The 18886-nt window shown below is 37.0% G+C and overlaps 1 protein-coding gene across 1 annotated transcript in view; it reads left to right on the top strand.

Annotated features, from left to right (window-relative positions):
- CDKL2 (cyclin dependent kinase like 2) overlaps positions 1-18886 on the top strand; it is a 51755-nt gene that overhangs the window by 19942 nt on the left and 12927 nt on the right. The window contains exons 4-10 of the mRNA XM_060654854.2: positions 1612-1790; positions 3719-3831; positions 5087-5226; positions 14426-14514; positions 16749-16884; positions 17756-18054; positions 18683-18776. Coding sequence (XP_060510837.1) covers positions 1612-1790; positions 3719-3831; positions 5087-5226; positions 14426-14514; positions 16749-16884; positions 17756-18054; positions 18683-18776 — 1050 coding nt within the window. The remainder of the gene's footprint in view (positions 1-1611; positions 1791-3718; positions 3832-5086; positions 5227-14425; positions 14515-16748; positions 16885-17755; positions 18055-18682; positions 18777-18886) is intronic.

The raw sequence follows: 18886 nt of genomic DNA, 5'->3' as shown, positions 1-18886 counted from the left end.
TTCTATCACAATCATTTTATATCCTTTGAATATCATATAAAAGCACCTCTAGGTGAAACGACATTTATAAAATGAATAACTCAGCACATTGATTCTACCAGTTTTACAAAATATTTTTAAATGACATTTTTTTGGTATGATTATACAAGTAACAAATGCTAATAGAGTGGGGCTGGCCCTGTGACCTCACCGTTGATGTCTAGGATGTAACAGAAGTTGGTAGCCTTACAAAATGCTCAGCAATGGCAGATTGATGCTGGTCATCTGGAAGGGCTTAAAATAAATATATTTTTTAAAATTTCAAAATGAAGCTTACTTGTATTAGAGAATAAGCCTGATGATTTGTTTTGCCTAGCTGTAGAGTTTTTAGTATTTCTCCCACTGTCCTGTTTTCTCCTTCCATAGTCTCTCCTTTAGAAATCTTAACAACTGACCTTATTTTACTCTTTTTACATTTCTGATTGCCTGATGAATGCCTCCACTTGGGTGCTCAACAATCCACTTAAAAGCCCACATGGCTAAAACTAAACTACTTACTATTCCATCAGAACAAACTTTTTCTAGACGTTTCTTTTTTTTTTTTTTTTTAATGTTTTTATTTATTTTTGAGACAGAGAGAGACGGAGCATGAGCAGGGGAGGGGGAGGGAGAGAGGGAGACACAGAATCCGAAGCAGGCTCCAGGCTCTGAGCTGTCAGCACAGAGCCCGACGCGGGGCTCGAACTCACAGACCGTGAGATCATGACCTGAGCCGAAGTCGGACACTCAACCGACTGAGCCACCCAGGCGCCCCTAGACGTTTCTTTTTTTGATGGAACCACCATTATTTTAGATTCCCAGGTTTAAGTAAAATATCTGAGATTACTTCCTAAGTTCTGTTCATTCTTGACTGAAGATATTTCTAACTTGTACCTCTTTCCATTCTATTCCTCTGAATACCAGCCTTGTTTGGGCCTTTATCCTCTCGTAGTTGTCCCAATGTTCTTCTCCTGGCCTTTAGTCCTTCTTCTGACTTAGTTTGTTTATGGGCCAACATCTATAAATACCATATCGGTTATGTCACTTCTGTGGATTCCCATGGCCTTGACACCAACTCAGACTTCCCAGGCTGGAAGTTGAGTCAGCCTTCCACCCTAGTATATAACCTCTACTCTAGGAAAAACACTTCCCCAGAGTTTCCTGATCTATTTTTGTCTTTGCTTTTTTGCTCTTCTTGTTACCTTAACTTGGATTGTCCTTCCATTTCTACATTTATTGAGGTCACACATAGTATTAGAGACCTGTCTTTCATAAAATTTTTCCGTGACCAGTCTAGTCTTCAATGATAGTCTTACTTTCTTAGTCTTGAGAGTAGTCATTAACAGAACAATTGATTTGGTATTTAGTAATATATATTTCATCCAATATCTTTGATTAAGTGAAATTTCAAGCATAAATGTTCTTTCTTGCTCAGCTAGGTCCCAGTTTCTTTAAAGCCAGGAACAATTTTATATGCTTTTATCTGTATTTGTTATAGGGACAAAAATAGTACCCTGCACATGGCAGGTGCTCAAAAAATAACATACTTAACTTGATGTGCCAATATATGTCATACTTCGCTTTTTGTCTTAGATCATACACAGAGATATAAAGCCAGAGAATATATTAGTCTCCCAATCTGGCGTTGTCAAGTTATGTGATTTTGGATTTGCGCGGACATTGGCAGCCCCTGGGGAAGTTTATACTGATTATGTGGCCACCCGATGGTACAGAGCTCCAGAACTATTGGTCGGCGATGTGAAGTATGGCAAGTAAGACATCAGGAAAGGGGGTGGAGGGCAGAGAGGGCATATTTAACACATTTTTTCTTGATAAAATGGAATATGTTTCTAATATAATGAAAGATCACTCTAACACTGAAAGGAAAGTTTTACATTTAAGGGAACTTTATTTATTTAACAAATTAAATCCAAGTTGGTTAACATACAGTGTAATAATGATTTCAGGCATAGAATTTCGTGATTCATCACTCCCATGTAACATCCAGTGCTCATGCCAACAAGTGCCCTCCTTAATGCCCATCACCCATTTACCCATTCCCCCACCCAGCACGTTCTCTGTGTTTAAGAGTCTCTTACAGTTTGCCTCCCTCTGTTTTTATGTTATTTTTCCTTCCCTTCCCCTATGTTCATCTGTTGTGTTTCTTAAATTTACATTTAGGGAACTTTAAGACTTGTTCTTTTTGGTGCTTCCCCTTTAAATGTTGTGTGTGTGTGTGTGTGTGTGTGTGTGTGTGTGTGTGTGTGTGTATGAGCGTGTGCTTGTGTGCTTGCAATAAATTGGGGTGAGCATACTTATTTTAAAGGTAGAGAAATCAAGATGAGCAAGTGGGTTTTTTGGTGTGTGTGGTCTGTTCTCTACAGTGGGTTGGAAATAGATGTATTTATTACTTGTAAAGAAAGACAACACTGATTGGGTAAGTCTGACACTTGGAATGAGGCAAGGTGGAATTGACAAGGATGAGGGGAGAAACATAATTGAGTGGAACGTTTTTAAAATATAAATTATCTGCATAAATGAGTTCTTCAAAGAAGAAGGGATGGTAACTCACAGCTTTTGGTAGAAATCTTTCTCAAATGTTTTCTAGGGGTGCCTGGGTGGCTCCGTCAGTTAGGCCTCCCCACTGTATTTCAGCTCAGGTCATAATTTCACAGTTTATCAGATCCAGCCCTGTGTCCAGCTCCATAGTGAGAGTGTGGAGCCTGCTTGGGATTCTCTCTCCCTCTCTATCTGCCCATTCCTCTCTCCCACTCACATGTTCATGCACACACACACTCTCTCTCTCTCTCTCTCTCAAAATAAATAAATAAACATTAAAAAATGTTTTCTACACTTTCTCTGTTTTCAGTGCACACATCATTTAATATTTTCTTGATTACTCTGAGTTCTCATTTTGTTATGCTGTAACTTTTCTATAATTTTATTTTTATTTTATTAGAAATTTTTTTTAATGTTTATTTTTTGAGAGACAGAGCACGAGCAGGGGAGGGACAAGAGGGGAGTCACAGATTTCAAAGCAAGCTCCAGGCTCTGAGCTGTCAGCCCAGAGCCCAAAGTGGGGCTCAAACTCATGAACTGTGAGATCATGACCTGAGCCAAATTGGATGCTTAATCAACTGAGCCACCCAGGTACCCCTTTATACCATTTTATAATTCAGCTATGACCTTAAACAATTTCAAGTTAGTTGTCCCTATGTGAATGATACCAGCATATTCTGCTTTAAGTTCTTGGGTCTGATTTTTAAGATAATGTTTCTATTTTTCCTGTTAGCTCCTAGTTCCCCTTGTTACTGTATGTGTCCCAAACAACCTTCTCCTGTGCTGTTTTGCTGTTTTCAGTGTATGGTGGGATATATTGATCAACCTGGTTAGAATAATGTATAAACAAAGAATGAATAGGCTTTGAATGAAAACCCAAAAAACTTATTTCCAGAATAAAGTACACATAATAACGGTTTTGAGAAGCCTTTTCCTTCTTGTCACGTGATTGAGGTTTCTGGAAATCTGACTTAGGTAAAATTGGGAATCAGTACTTGAAGTTTATAGGGAAATGTATTTTTATGAGTAATTTAACGCTTGCTACTAATATTCTCAATACCAAATAGTAATATGCAGAACAGATTCAGTCACATAAACATAGTAGGATGCCAGATTTTATACCACATTGCTTTTATTTCAGGGCTGTTGATGTATGGGCCATTGGCTGTCTGGTAACTGAAATGCTCATGGGAGAACCCCTTTTTCCTGGAGATTCTGATATTGATCAGCTATATCATATTATGACGTGTTTAGGTAAGATTATACATCTGCATTTTAAATTTTAGAGGTTTTTCTCCTATGTTTTTGTTTGTATTGATTTTACTACTTGTTAGTATATTAAAGATGGTATGTGTTTTAAGTGGAGGTAGGGAGCAAATAGGAAAATCTCATCTATTTATATTAATTCATTCTCAGTCTGGCTTTGGTTTGTCTGGCAAATGGTCTTATTCATGCTCTCATCCACCCTCCTGCCCCACTCCCCACAAACAAAAGAGCAAAGGCTGTGCATTTTCTCTGCACTTTTGCATCAATAAATCACATGTAGAGGATGCAAATGGTTTTTTCTGAGGGGTGGGGTTAGCAAGTATTTGGTGGAATCTGACTGTTACCCTTATCCTCATCTTCAAATTGAGAGACCGAGACTTCTTAGGTAGTTTAATCTTGTTGCAGATATGACTTTTGTTGTTAGTGTTTTGGACAGAATTTTAAAGCTAGATTATCAAAGTCTTACATTTGTTGAAATACGAACTTCATATTGGGAGATGGATCTTGGAAAATGGAAATAATGGGAAAATACTTGGGGGGGGGGGCATTTAACTGTTGGATTTTAAGTTTCCAGGGTAGAAATTCAATAAACAATACAGTAGTTTCTTACAGCAGAATTTTCATATGTATTTTATACTAGATTAGGTACTAAAGTTGAAGAAAAAGATAAAACTGCTCAAATCAGACTTTAAACACAGGTACAAAATCAGTAGATTTTTAAATTTTTGAAAAAAATTTTAATTTTTTAAAATTTAAATTTTAATAATTAAAACAATTTATTTTCATTTTCAAACTAAATTCTTAAAGGGTGGAACTTATTTAGATTCTGATCATATGACTAGTAATATTTTCATTGTTTTGGTCAGCACTTTATGCTTTGTTGTTAGAAATGAAGTGTTGGTACTTATTTCTAAAAAATTAGAAAATGTTCTTTACCTATCCTTTTCCTATGCACCCTCATGACTTCAGTTCTATATATAGTGGCTTGTGAATTTTCTAAATGAGTAGGTTGAGATAAGAATGTTAATTTTCTTGAGTTGACTTACATCAAAACCACTATTGAAGACTGCCAGGTACCATCACCATAAGAACACTGTTTTTGGGTGATTTTGCATGCTGAGACAGCCCTAACTCCAGGTCCATAAGCTGTGTTCTACTCTTTTGTCCATGCCACATCACCTGTCTCTTTGCCATTTCTATCATGAGGTATAATGACAGAGATGTGTGCTGTTCTCACTTCCAGGTAATCTAATTCCAAGACATCAGGAGCTGTTTTATAAAAATCCTGTGTTTGCTGGAGTAAGGTTGCCTGAAATCAAGGAAACAGAACCTCTTGAAAGACGCTATCCCAAGCTCTCTGAAGTTGTGATAGATTTAGCAAAGGTAATCATATGTTTTACTTTCTTACAGTGAATTTATATTATGGAGACATGGTTTTCTCTTTTTCTTGTCTAGTTGATCTTTTAGGTCAACGATTTCCTCTCTTGATTTTATTTTGTTATTATTTTTTAAATTTTTTTAACGTTTTATTTATTTTTGAGACAGAGCATGAACAGGGGAGGGTCAGAGAGAGGGAGACACAGAATCTGAAACAGGCTCCAGGCTCTGAGCTGTCAGCACAGAGCCCGACGCGGGGCTCGAACTCATGGACCGTGAGATCATGACCTGAGCCGAAGTTGGCCGCTTAACTGGCTGAGCCACCCAGGCACCACTGTTATTATTTTTTTAAGTAAACTCTACCCCCAACGTGGGCCTCAAAACTTGGGACCCTGAGATCAAGAGTCACATCCTCTACTGACTGAGCCAGGCAGGCCTCTCTCCCTGCCCCTACCCTTTCTTTGCCAGTAAGCTCTATGCCTAACATGGGGCTCAAACTCACAACCTCCAGATCAAGAGTCGCATGCTCCACGGAATGAGCCAGCCAGGTGCCCCTATATTGCTTTTAGTTTGTTTTTTTTAGTTAATTTATTCTCAAGTTAGTTAACATGCAGTGTAGTCTTGACTTCAGAAGTAGAATCCAGTGATTCATCACTTACATATAACACCCAGTGCTCATTCCAACAAGTGCCCTCCTTAATGTCTATCACCCATTTTCCCCACCCCATCAACCCTCAGTTTCTCTGTATTTAAGCATTTCTTATGGTTTGCCTCCCTCTCTGTTTTTATCTTATTTTTACTACCCTTCCCCTATGATCATCTATTAAATTTCTCAAATTACACATGTGATTGAAATCATGTCATGTGATATCTGTCTTTCTCTGACCGACTTATTTCGTTTAGCATAATACTCTTCAGTTCCATCTGTGTGGAACTGTGTGTGTGTATTATATATGTATGTATACATGTATATATACATGTATGTGTATATGTGTATATACATATATGTGCATTTAATATATATTATATACACATACTGTATACGTATGTATGTGTATATGTATATATGTATGTATATACCACATCTTCTTAATTCATGCATCAGTTGATGGACATTTGGACTCTTTCCATAATTGGACTATTGTTTATAGTGCTGCTATAAATGTTGTGGTACATGTGCTCCTTTGAATCAGCACTTCTGTATCCTTTGCATAAATTCCTAGTAGTGCTGTTGCTGGGTCATAGGGTAATTCCATTTTTAATTATTTGAGGAACCTCCATACTGTTTCCCCAGAATGGCTGCACCAGTTTTCATTCCCACCAAAAGTGCAAGAGGATTCCCCTTTCTCCACATCTTCACCAACATCTGTTGTTTCCTGAGTTGTTCATTTTAATAAATCTGACTTGTGTGAGGTGGTGTCTCATTGTGGTTTTGATTTGTATTCCCCTGATGAGGAGTGATGTTGAGGATCTTTCGTGTGTCTGTTTGCCATCTGGATGTCTTCTTTGGAAAAGTGTCTATTCATATCTCCTGCCCAGTTCTTCACTGGATTATTTGTTTTTTTGGGTGTTGAGTTTGATAAATTCTTTATAGATTTTGATGGTTTCCTGTCTCACATTTAGGTCTTTCATCCATCTTGAATTTACTTTTGTGTATGCTGTAAGAAAGTGGTCCAGTTTCATTCTTCTGCATGTTGCTGTGCAGTTCTCCCAGCACCATTTGCTAAAGAGACTGTCTTTTTTCCATTGGATATTCTTTCCTGCTTTGTCAAAGATTAGTTGACCATATATTTGTGGGTCCATTTCTGAGTTCTCTATTCTATTCCATTTGTCTATGTGCTACTGTCTTGATGATTATAGCTTTGTAGTAGAGGCTAAAGTCTAGGATTATGATGCCTCCTGCTTTGGTTTTCTTTTTTACCATTACTTTGGCTATTCAGGATGTTTTGTGGTTCCATACAAATTTTAGGTTTGTTTGTTTTAGCTCTGTGAAGAATGCTGGTACAATTTTGATTGGGATTGCATTGAATGTGTACATTGCTTTGGGTAGTATTGACATTTTAACAGTATTTGTTCTTCCAACGTGAGCATGGAATGTTTTTCCATTTCTTTGGGTCTTCTTCAATTTCTTTCATAAGCTTTCTATAGTTTTCAGCATACAGATCTCTTACCTCTTTGGTTAGGTGTATTCCTAGGTATTTTATGGTTTTTGATGCAATTGTAAATGGGATTGATACCCTGATACCTCCTTCTCTTGCTTCATTATTGGTGTATAGAAACATGACTGATTTCTGTACATTGATTTTATATCCTGCGACTTTGCTGAACTCCTGTATCAGCTCTGGCAGTTTTTTGATGGAGTTTTTAGGGTTTTCCATGTAGAGTATCATGTCATCTGTGAAGAGGGAAAGTTTGACTACTTCTTTGCCAGTTTGGATGCCTTTTATTTCATTTTGTTGTCGATCGCTGAAGTTAGGACTTCCAACACTAGTTAACCAACAGTAATGAGAGTGGACATCCCTGTTGTGTTCCTGATCTCAGGAGGAAAACTCTCAAGTTTTTCCCCATTGAGGGTGATCTTAGCTGTGGGCCTTTCACATATGGCTTTTATCATATTAAGATATGTTCCTTCTATCCTGACTTTCTTGAGAGTTTTTATTAAGAAAGGATGCTGTATTTTGTCAAATGCTTTTTCTATTGACAGGATCATATGGTTCTTATCCTTTTTTCTATTAATGTGATGTATCATGCTGATTGATTTGTGAATATTGAATCAACCCTGTAGCCCAGGAATGAATCCCATTTGATCATGATGAATAATTCTTTCAACATACTGTTGAATTCAATTTGCCAGTATCTTGTTGAGAATTTTGGCATCCATGTTCATCAGGGGTATTGACCTGATTTCTCCTTTTTAGTAGGGTCTTTGTCTGGTTTTGGAATCAAGGTAATGCTGGATTCATAGAATAAGTCTGGAAGTTTTTCTTCCATTTCTATATTTAGAATAGTTTGAGAAGAATAGGTATTAACTCTGCTTTAAATTTCTGTAGATTCCTCTGGGAAGCCACCTGGCCCAGGACTGTTATTTGTTGGGAGATTTTTGATAACTGATTCAATTTCTTCACTGGTTATGGGTCTGTTCAAACTTTCTATTTCTTCTCGTTTGAGTTTTGGTAGTGTGTGAGTGTCTAGGAATTTGTCCATTTCTTCCAGATTGTCTAGTTTGTTAGCATATAATTTTTCATAGTATTCTCTAATAATTGTATTTTTGTGGTGTTGGTTGTGATCTCTCCTCTTTCATTCGTGATTTTATCTATTTGGGTCCTCTCTCTTTTCTTTTTGAGAAGTCCGGCGAGAGGTTTATTAATTTTGTTTATTCTTTCAAAAACTCAGCTCTTAGATTCATTGATCTGTTCTGCTGTTCTTTAGGATTCTATATTGTTTATTTCTGCCCTAATATTTATTATTTCTCTTCTTCTGTTGGCTTTGGGCTTTCTTTGCTGCTGCCTTTCTAGCTCCTTTAGGTGTAAGGTTAGGTTGTGTATTTGGGACCTTTCTTGCTTCTTGAGATAGGCCTAAACTGCAATGAATTTTCCCCTTAAGACTACCTTTGCTGCATCCCAAAGGATTTGGACTGTCAAGTTTTCATTTTCATTTGCTTCCATATATTTTTAGATTTCTTCTTTAATTTGACTCATTCATTCTTTAGTAGGATGTTCTTTAGCCTCCATGTAATTGGGGGCTTCCCAGATTTTTTCTTGTGGTTGGTTTCAAGATTCATAGCATTGTGATCTGAAAATATGCATGGTATGACCTCAATCTTTTTATACTTGTCGAGGGATGTTTTGTGACCCAGTATGTGATATATTTTGGACAATTTTCCATGTGTGCTTGAGAAGAATGTGTTAGTCCATTCAGAGCCATTGTTTCTTTATTGATTTTCTGCCTAGATGATCTGTCCATTGTTGTAAGCAGAGTATTAAAGTCCCCTACAATTGCAGTATTATTATCCATACATTTGTTTAGGTTTGTGATTAATTGGTTTATATATTTGGGTGCTCTCTTCCACATTGGGGGCATAAACATTTACAATTGTTATCTCTTCTTTTTTTTTCTTTTCAAAGTTTATTTATTTGTTTTGAGAGAGAGAGAGAGGATGAGAGAGAGAATCCCAAGCAGGCTCTGCACTGTCAGCACAGAGCCCAATGTGGAGCTCGATCCCATGACCCTGGAATCATGACCTTAGCCAAAATCAAGAGTAGGATGCGTAACTGACTGAGCCACCCAAGTGCCTCCACAATTGTTAGCTCTTCCTGATGGATAGATCCCTTAATTTATACAATGCCCTTCTTCAATTCTTGTTACGATCTTTGTTTTAAAATCTAGTTTGTCTGATATAAGTATGGCTACTCTGGCTTTCTTTTGATGTCCAGTAGCGTGACAGATGGTTCTTCATCCTCTCACTTTCAATCTGCTGGTGTCCTTAGGTCTAAGATGAGTCTCTTGTAGGCAGCATATAGATAGATCTTATTTTTATTATTCATTATGATACCCTGTGTCTTTTCATTGAGGCATTTAGTCCATTTACATTCAGAGTGATTATTGAAAGATATGGATTTAGTGCCATTGTGTTATCTGTAGGTTTCATGTTTGTGGTGATGTCTCTGGTCCTTTGTAGTCTTTGCTGTTTTCCACTCACAGAGTCCCCCTTAGGATCTCCTGCAGGGCTGGTTTAGTGGTCATGAACTCCTTTAGTTTTTGTTTGTCTGGGAAAACCTTTCTTTCTACTATTCTTTTTTTTTTTTTTTTTTAAATTTAATTTTTTATTTTTTAAAATTTACATCCAAATTAGTTAGCATATAGTGAAACAATGATTTCAGGAGTAGATTCCTTAATGCCCCTTACCCATTTAGCTCATCCCCCCTCCTGCAACCCCTCCAGTAACCCTCAGTTTGTTCTCCATATTTAAGAGTCTCTTCTGTTTTGTCCTCCTCCCTCTTTTTATATTATGTTTGTTTCCCTTCCCTTATGTTCATCTGTTTTGTCTCTTAAAGTCCTCATATGAGTGAAGACACATGATTTTTGTTTTTCTCTGCCTGACTAATTTCACTTAGCATAATACCCTCCAGTTCCATCCACGCAGTTGTAAATGGCAAGATTTCATTCTTTTTGATTGCCGAGTAATACTCCATTGTATATATATCCCACATCTTCTTTAGCCATTCATCCATCGATGGACATTTGGGTTCTTTCCATACTTTGGCTATTGTTGATAGTGCTGCTGTAAACATGGGGGTGCATGTGTCCCTTCAAAACAGCACACCTGTATCCCGTGGATAAATGCCTAGTAGTGCAATTGCTAGGTCGTAGGGTAGTTCTATTTTTAGTTTTTTGAGGAGCCTCCATACTGTTTTCCAGAGTGGCTGCACCAGTTTGCATTCCCACCAACAATGCAAAAGAGATCCTCATCCTCTTTCTCCGCATCCTTGCCAACATCTGTTATTGCCTGAGTTGTTAATGTTAGCCATTCTGACAGGTGTAAGGTGATATCTCATTGTGGTTTTGATTTGTATTTCCCTGATGATGAGTGATGTTGAGCATTTTTTCATGCGTCTGTTGGCCATCTGGATGTCCTCCTTGGAGAAGTGTGTATTCATGTCTTTTGCCCATTTCTTCACTGGATGATTTGTTTTTTGGGTGTTGAGTTTGATAAGTTCTTTATAGATTTTGGATACTAACCCTTTATCTGTTATGTCATTTGCAAATATCTTCTCCCATTCTGTTGGTTGCTTTCTCTACTATTCTTAATGACAGCCTTGCTGGATAAAGGATTCTTGGCTGCGTATTTTTCCTATTCAGCACATTGAATATTTCCTGCCCCTCCCTTCTGGCCTGCCAAGTTTCAGTGGACAGGTCTGCTACTGCCTTATGTATCTACCCTTGTAGGTTAAGGCCCCTTTGTCCCTAGCTGCTTTCAGAATTCTCTCTTTATCTTTGTATTTTGTCAGTTTCACTGTGATATGTCATGAAGTTGACCTGTTTTTGTTGATTTTGAAGGGAATTCTCTGTGCCTTTTGGAGTTGGATGCCTGTTTTCTTCCCCAGATTAGGGAAGTTCTCAGCTATAATTTGTTCAAATAAACCTTCTGCCCCTTTCTCTTGCTCTTCCTCTTCTGGAACTCCTATGATACGGTTATTATTTTATTTCATGGAATCATTTACCTCTCTAATTCTACCCTCGTGATCTAGTAATTTCCTTTCCCTCTTTTTTCCAGCTTCATCATTTTCCATAATTTTATCTTCTATTTCATCTATTCTCTCTTCTGCTTCTTCCATCCTTGTTGTCACTGTATCTAGTTTATTTTGCATCTCATTTATAGCATTTCTTAATTCATTGTGACCATTCCTTAGGTCTTTGATCTCTGCAGCAGTAGATTCTCTGCTGTCTTCTATGTGTTTTACAAGCTCAGCTATTAGTTTTATGACTGTTATTCTAAATTCTTGTTCAGATATATTGTTTATATCTGTTTTGAACAATTCTCTATCTGTCATTTCTTCCTGGATTTTCTCTTGAGGAGAATTCTTCCATTTCATCATTTTGGCTAGGTTTCTGTCTTTTATGTGTTTAATAGCTTGTTATGTGCCCTGCATCTGTGAGTACTACTATATTAAAAAGGGTCATATGCTGTCTAGGGCCTGACACTTCAGGAAGTGTTTTTGGAGTGTGTTACATGCACTCCGTTGTTGCGTTTTGACTGCTCTATCCCACTGATCAGTCCTCTGCAAAGCTCCTCCTTGCTTGTAGTGGTGGAGTGTTTGAACCTTCCACCAGGTTTGCTTTGATTTGTTCATTGGAATAACCCTGATTTGCCCTTGGGTGAAAGTTTTTTCTCCTAGATTGCAAAGTAGAGAGGAAACTGGCTATGACTTTATAGTTCACCTCTATTTCTTCTCATAAGACATTTTGGCTTGGGATGTCATGCCAATTACAGCCACATTTAAAGCTGGTATTCCACACCACAATGCCAATGTCCTGCGTTTGGGCCCTGGTGGCTGTAATTTTTGTACATTAAGAAAGAGTTTAAAAAATTAAGTAATTTGGCAGGGAGATCTTTGGACGGAAAGGCCTGAAAAAAATTTTTTAAAGGAATTTTTTTAAGCTTATTTATTTATCTTGAGAGAGAGAGAGAGAGAGAGTGTGCACAAGTCGTGAGGAACAGAGAGAGAGGGAGAGAGAGAGAATCCCAAGCAGGATCTGTACTGTCAGCACAGAGCCGGATGTGGGGCCCAAACCCACAAACTACAAGATCATGACCTGAGCTGAAACCAAGAGTTGGACGCCTAACCTACTCAGCCACCCAGGTGCCCCAAGGCCTGAAAATTTTATTTGTTTTAAGAAACTGTTTAGTGTTATCTAGCATGTTTTAAGTATAAAAACATCCTCATAACAGTATCTTTTTAATGTTTAACATTTGAAATGCAAGCCTATATAAGTGGAAAAGAGAAGAAAAATGGATAAGGAAATAAAAAGAAAGGTAAAGAACTAGCAAATTATTATTTTTTTTTTATATTTTTTATTTTTGAGAGAGAGAGAGAGACAGAGAGACAGAGAGAGAGAGAGAAGGAGGAACAGAGAGAGAGGGAGACACAGAATCTAAAGCAGGCTCCAGGCTCTGAGCTATCGGCACAGAGCCCAATGCGGGGCTTGAACTCAAGGACTGTGAGATCATGACCTGAGCTGAAGTTGGAAGCTTAACTGACTGAGCCACCCAGGTGCCCCAAGAACTAGCAAATTATTAAAGCACAGGGCATAGGATCATGACATGTACTGTAGTGTTAAGGAGGCTTTTGCTTAACGACTAGATTTGCTGAAGCTAATTTACAAATGATCATCACCTTTGCCTTGTAGTTGAGGGAGATATTAGGGCAATTCTCACTAGACCTTTTGGAGTTGTTAGATCAAAAAATTCTTATTAATTAGGACTTTCTTGAAGTAGTGATAAAATAAGTGCAGTATATCTAAAACACCAAGATCATATCACATTTACTCAAGATATTTTTTGCTTTTAAAATTTTTAAAATAACTCATTAATAAAAGTTTATTAAGCTTATAAACAATTGTAACAAGTTCTTAGATGAATACATTTCTACTTTTCTATGTAATCTTCTAACAGATTTAAATATTTTTCATGGAGGCCAGGTTTATTTATGTCCCTTATAATAGAATTCCCATAACATTTAAACATTTTATTCTGGAAAACTCCAAACAGAGAAGTAGAAAGAATAGTAGTACAATGAACCCTTGTGTATTTATCATCTAGATGCAACAATTAACAGCATCTTGACAGTCTTCTTTTTACCTATCTTCATCCTCCTCAGCTTTGTTTTTTGTAGCATTTTGAAGCAAATCCCGGATATTCTACTACTTCACTTATAAATACCTTAATCATTTGTAGAATTTTTCTTGTTCATTTAAAGCTATTTATTGAGTTTTTTCTGTTTTTCCTGGCATTAAGTGGTTCTAATAAGTCAGAACAAGACCTGCATTAAAATCAAATAATCTATGTGAAGTATCCAGCACAGTGATATACACAGAATAGGCCCTTTCCCTTCTATTGTGCAAGGCTTTAAATTTTAAAAATTAGGGAAAAAATATTTCCCTAATATTATAAAACATCTAACTAATGCTCAAAGTGTCACTGATTTTCTCATAATTTCTTTTTATAGTTCGAACTAGGATCTACATGAAGTCTATAGATCACAATTGGTGGATATATCTTAATTTACGAGCTCATCTTTATCTCTTTTCTTTTTTGTTTAAACCTTGCCATTTATTTGTTAAAGAAAGTAGGTTGTTTGACCCTTAGAATTATCCACATAGTATAGTTTAATATGCTCCTCTGTCTTGTATTTCTTATAAACTAGAGCTAGAGCTCATCAGAATCAGGTTGATTTTTGGCAAGACCATGTTGTAAGAGGTTTGTATGTTTCCATCTAGAGACACCACATGTCTGATGGTCTTTCTTTTTGTGATATTAGCAACCACTAGTGGTCATTGTCTAGATTTGTATTTCTTTCTTTATCATTTATTATGTTTTTAAAGTTCATTGACTATAAACAGCAATTTTCTATTTTTCTACATTCAGAAATTTAAATGTAGGCAGTTTTTGTTTGATATGAGCTGTATGTATTCCTTGGTTTTCCAGAAATGCTTACATATTGACCCAGACAAAAGGCCCTTCTGTGCTGAGCTCCTGCACCATGATTTCTTTCATATGGATGGATTTGCTGAGAGGTATAGTACTGGCTCGTGTTTTCTGGGGTGTCCCAACCTAGAGTTAAAGTAAAGGTATTTCTCTTATTTCTATACACACCCGCTTGTATAGAGTCTCAAATATTGACCACCCTACCTCTATTCAGCCTTAGCAATAATGCAGTTCCTAGGAGTGGTCTCCCGCGTTCACTGAATTAGGGGTCTAGGTTGACATGAAGCAGTTACATCCTGCTTTTCTTTCTGTCTCCCTGTGGTGACATCTACCACTCAGGTCACTGATTTGTGTGTTGCTACGAGTTCGTGTTGCCATCGTTTTGGGTACTGATGCATTTCCAAAGGTACCATCTCCTGTTGCCACTGTACCCACATCACACCCGGTCATGTGACACTGTTGCCAGTGCTGTGCTGGGACCTTGATGTGCCAAACTTGTGAGTGCCAGAGCTGCCAGTGCGGTCTCTTGTGCTGTCTCAGCTGCTGGCATCAGTGCAGCTAACAAAACCAAGAATAGTGAGATGAGTGGCAATGACAACGCTTGACATTTCTACCAATCCATTTAGTGTTTAGCTTAATGAAAGATACCTCAGTTCTCATATTGTATCTGCGTTCAATTAGTTGTGTTAGGTTGTTTTGATTGAGATCTACAAATAAACCTTGGCCTCACATATATATGCAGTTGGAAAACGGAAGAGTATTTTAATAGCCCTTTTAGATAATTGTGGGTATTCTTTATTGAGTCCATAACCTAAATTTTGATACTATGCCAAAACTTGGCAGTAGTAGTTCTTAAGGGTTGGTTGCATTGCAGAGTCTGAAACATATCAGTGAGCTTTCCGTACCCTGTTACATTAAAATCCATTTATCTATCTTCTTGCACTTTGAATAGAGCTTTTAGCCATGTGTGTTTTTGTGGTATCATTATTAGTCATTTGGAAAATACTGTTTTGCTAAATAATGCAGATCTTTAAAATGGTGACACATTTCATTATATAGTATCAAAAAGTCACATTCTCTCTCATCAGAAAAGTCTTTTTAAGTATTGGGAATCGGCTACAGTCACACTAGTGCACACAAGTTTAACAGAATTGTAATTTTGCATAAAAATGTGGTTTTTATCGTCAACACAAATGCTGTCAGTTGTTTTCCTTTGCTCATTTTTTAAAAGTAAATGTTTGCAGAATACTCCAAGTCTGAATAACTGTAGTTTTCTGTCATCCTTTCTTTCAAGTAAAAAATGTTGCACGAAAGAAGTGGCTAGTTTAGTTTGTATCTCAAACAATAACACAGTTCCTTTCCCTAAGACAGCCACTGCACTTCGGTTCGTAGCGGGGTGCTGCATGCACATTCCCTTCTTTCACACAGAATATGAAAAAAGACTTGTGTTCAAAGGTTTTGATTTAATAAAATTAATACTTCTTTATTATTTCATAAGGGACGTTCTTAAGCAAAACTGCCTTTGCTTTTTTAAACTGAGAATGTGCGTATGAATATGAAGAACGCCATAACTGTTAGTACAGTTTGGTGCCATTGCTTTAATTCTTGGTAAGGTGCCAGCGGTTTCACCTACCGTTGCTTTTTACACCATCAGTGCCAGTGTTAATGTAGAGGAAAAGCAGTCATCTTCCTATTAAGGTAAAGAATAGCTTTGACCTTGTGAACCTCCTGAAAAGTTCTCAGGGATTCCCAGGGTTCTACAGACTGCCTTTTGAGAACTGCTAATCTAGGCCATACTTTTTCTCATGAAAAGAAAATGTTTTTTAATGTTTGTTTATTTTTGAGAGAGAGAGCCACAGAGTTCGAGTGGGGGAGGGGCAGAGAGAAACACAGAATCCCAAGCAGGCTCCAACACAGAGCCTGTCAGCACAGAGCCTTACCCAGGGCTCAAACTCACGAACCGTGAGATCATGACCTGAGCCAAAGTCAGACACTTAACTGACTGAGCCACCCAAGTGCCCCAATAATTTTTCTCATTTTAAATAACATACTCTAGTTTAATACTCAATACAAAAAAAAAATCTTGAAAATGAATTTTTTCTAGGTTTATCTGTCTTATACAATTTTATTGTGTTTAAAAAAATTTTTTTTAATGTTTATTTATTTTTGAGAGAGAGAGAGAGAGAGAGAGAGAGTGAGTGCAAGCAGGGGAGGGACTCAAACTCATGAACCATGAGATCATGACCTGAGCCAAAGTTGGAGGCTTAACCCACTGCAGGTGCCCCTACAATTTTCTTGTATTGACAAATGTATTTTTATGTAGGTTTTCTCAGGAACTACAGTTAAAAGTACAGAAAGATGCCAGAAATATTTCTTTATCTAAAAAATCTCAAAGCAGAAAGAAGGAAAAGGAAAAAGGTGATTCCTTAGGCGAAGATAGAAAAATGCTTGTGGTACAGGTAAATGTCCATGTTTTCATGTGTATTAAATTTTAAATGTAATATATCCTTTTATTTTTGGAGGAAAATAAATGAATATAAAAAAAGAGGTTTTCTGAGCAGTGAGCAAGTTGTTAACTTTTAGCTTAGTTGTAAAAATGTACCTTCTCTATAGACGTTACCTTTTGAAAAACTGTCTTAACATATCGTGTTTTGAGTGCCTACTGTGTACCAGAGTGTGTATCAGACTGTGCAGTAGGTCTTGTCAGGAAGTCATACTTATCTAAGAACATTTAGACCCATGTACTCACATATAAACACATGGACACAAACACATGCATGTATCATTTTTTCCCTTAAATGATATGAGAGAAAAATATCATTTACATTTTTTTTGTATAAAGTAGAGCACTTTAAAATTGAGATTTGGGTATTTATTATTTGAAGTTTACATTTGCATGTTGGTTACCTAGAATCTGTTCTTGGTAAGGTAATTCCAATCCATCAACAATCCACTCACATTTTTTCAAATGAACCAAAAGAAGAAGGCAGTTCTCAGTTTTGTATTTCCTGACTTTAGATATATAAGAACAAAAGTAGTGATACTTAATTTCTCTTTCACATTTTTCTACTGAAATATATATAAATTTGATATATGTATGTATCATATTCACCTGATATATAGCAGAGTTATTGCATTTCTATTCAAAATAAATGTCTGACCAAGAATCCTGGGTGTAATTTTAATTCCATAGATAGAATAAAGAAAACAGGGGCACGAGAAGGTGATATTTATGGATTTCTGCAGTAGTTGACGAGTTCTTTACAGGAAGAGGTAATTTTTCATTCTCCTCAGATCATTAATGTTGTTAACATTTTTATTAATGGTCAGGATACCAATGCTGATCCCAAAATTAAAGATTCTAAAGTATTTAAAATAAAAGGGCCAAAACCGGATGGAGAAAAAGTTGAAAAAGTCAGTCGAGCTTCAAATGCGAGCTGTCTCCCTGATAGTGGGATGAGCCGCATCACAACCGTGCCTTCTACAAGCCTCAGAGATTGCAGCAACGGAAGCGTGGATCACACCAGAAATCTAGGCGTGGCAATTCCCCCACTTGCGCACAATCTTTCCACGGTGGCTCCCGGTGTTAATTCTGGAATGGTGAATATCCCAGGAGTTCAGAGTCACAGGTATGAATGAGAAAAATAAGAACAAAATGTTGTTTCAGGGTATGTCTGCAAATTGCGAGTGTTAATCGATTCAGCCACATTCTACTTTCGGGCTTCTGGGTGCCTTTCATTCTTGTAAGCGTTCTGTTTCAAAATGCTTTTGGCCTATGTAATGAAAGTTATTAGCATTTGATAAAAAAAAAAAAAAAAACATTCACCTGAGTCTTAAGAAAGTGGATTGTACTCTGTAAAGTGAAGAGGGTCTATAACTATTTATTCTAAAAATGTGAAAGGAGGTTATCATAATAAAAGAAATAATTGGTTTTGGGCGTCTGCTGCTACATGGTATGGCTGTGGGTATTTGGTGGTACAAAGAAGCTCATTTGGGGAATTTTGCTGAAAGAAAAGTAATTTATTTGTTTGGACTTGGGAGCGAGGTGGGAGGCATGAGGGTAGTGGTAAAGGACAGAACGTTTCACCAGAATTACGTGCATTGTATGATTATGAATAGGCATTAAATGCTGATTAAACTGCATGTCACTTAGTTTTGTGTCATTTGGTTTTGGTTTTGTGCTTGAAAAAAATAGTTACTGCTGGTTCTAACTTAAATTTGTTGTTGTTGTTGTTGTTGTTGTTGTTGTTGTTGCAGAGTGGATGAGAAAACCAAGAAGTATTGCATTCCATTTGTGAAACCACATAAACATTCTCCATCAGGCATTTATAATATTAATGTGACCACATCAGTAAGTGAACTCTTACTCCCATGATAGAAGAGCAAGCATTAGTCATTTCTAGACTTCTATTAATGTTAAATATAATAGTGAAGAACTGGGAATCTTATTTGGAGACATAT

This window comes from Panthera onca, chromosome B1 (genome assembly GCF_046562875.1).
Source record: "Panthera onca isolate mPanOnc1 chromosome B1, mPanOnc1 haplotype 2, whole genome shotgun sequence".
Lineage (NCBI taxonomy): Eukaryota > Metazoa > Chordata > Mammalia > Carnivora > Felidae > Panthera > Panthera onca.
This window is presented reverse-complemented; position numbering and strand designations above follow the sequence as displayed.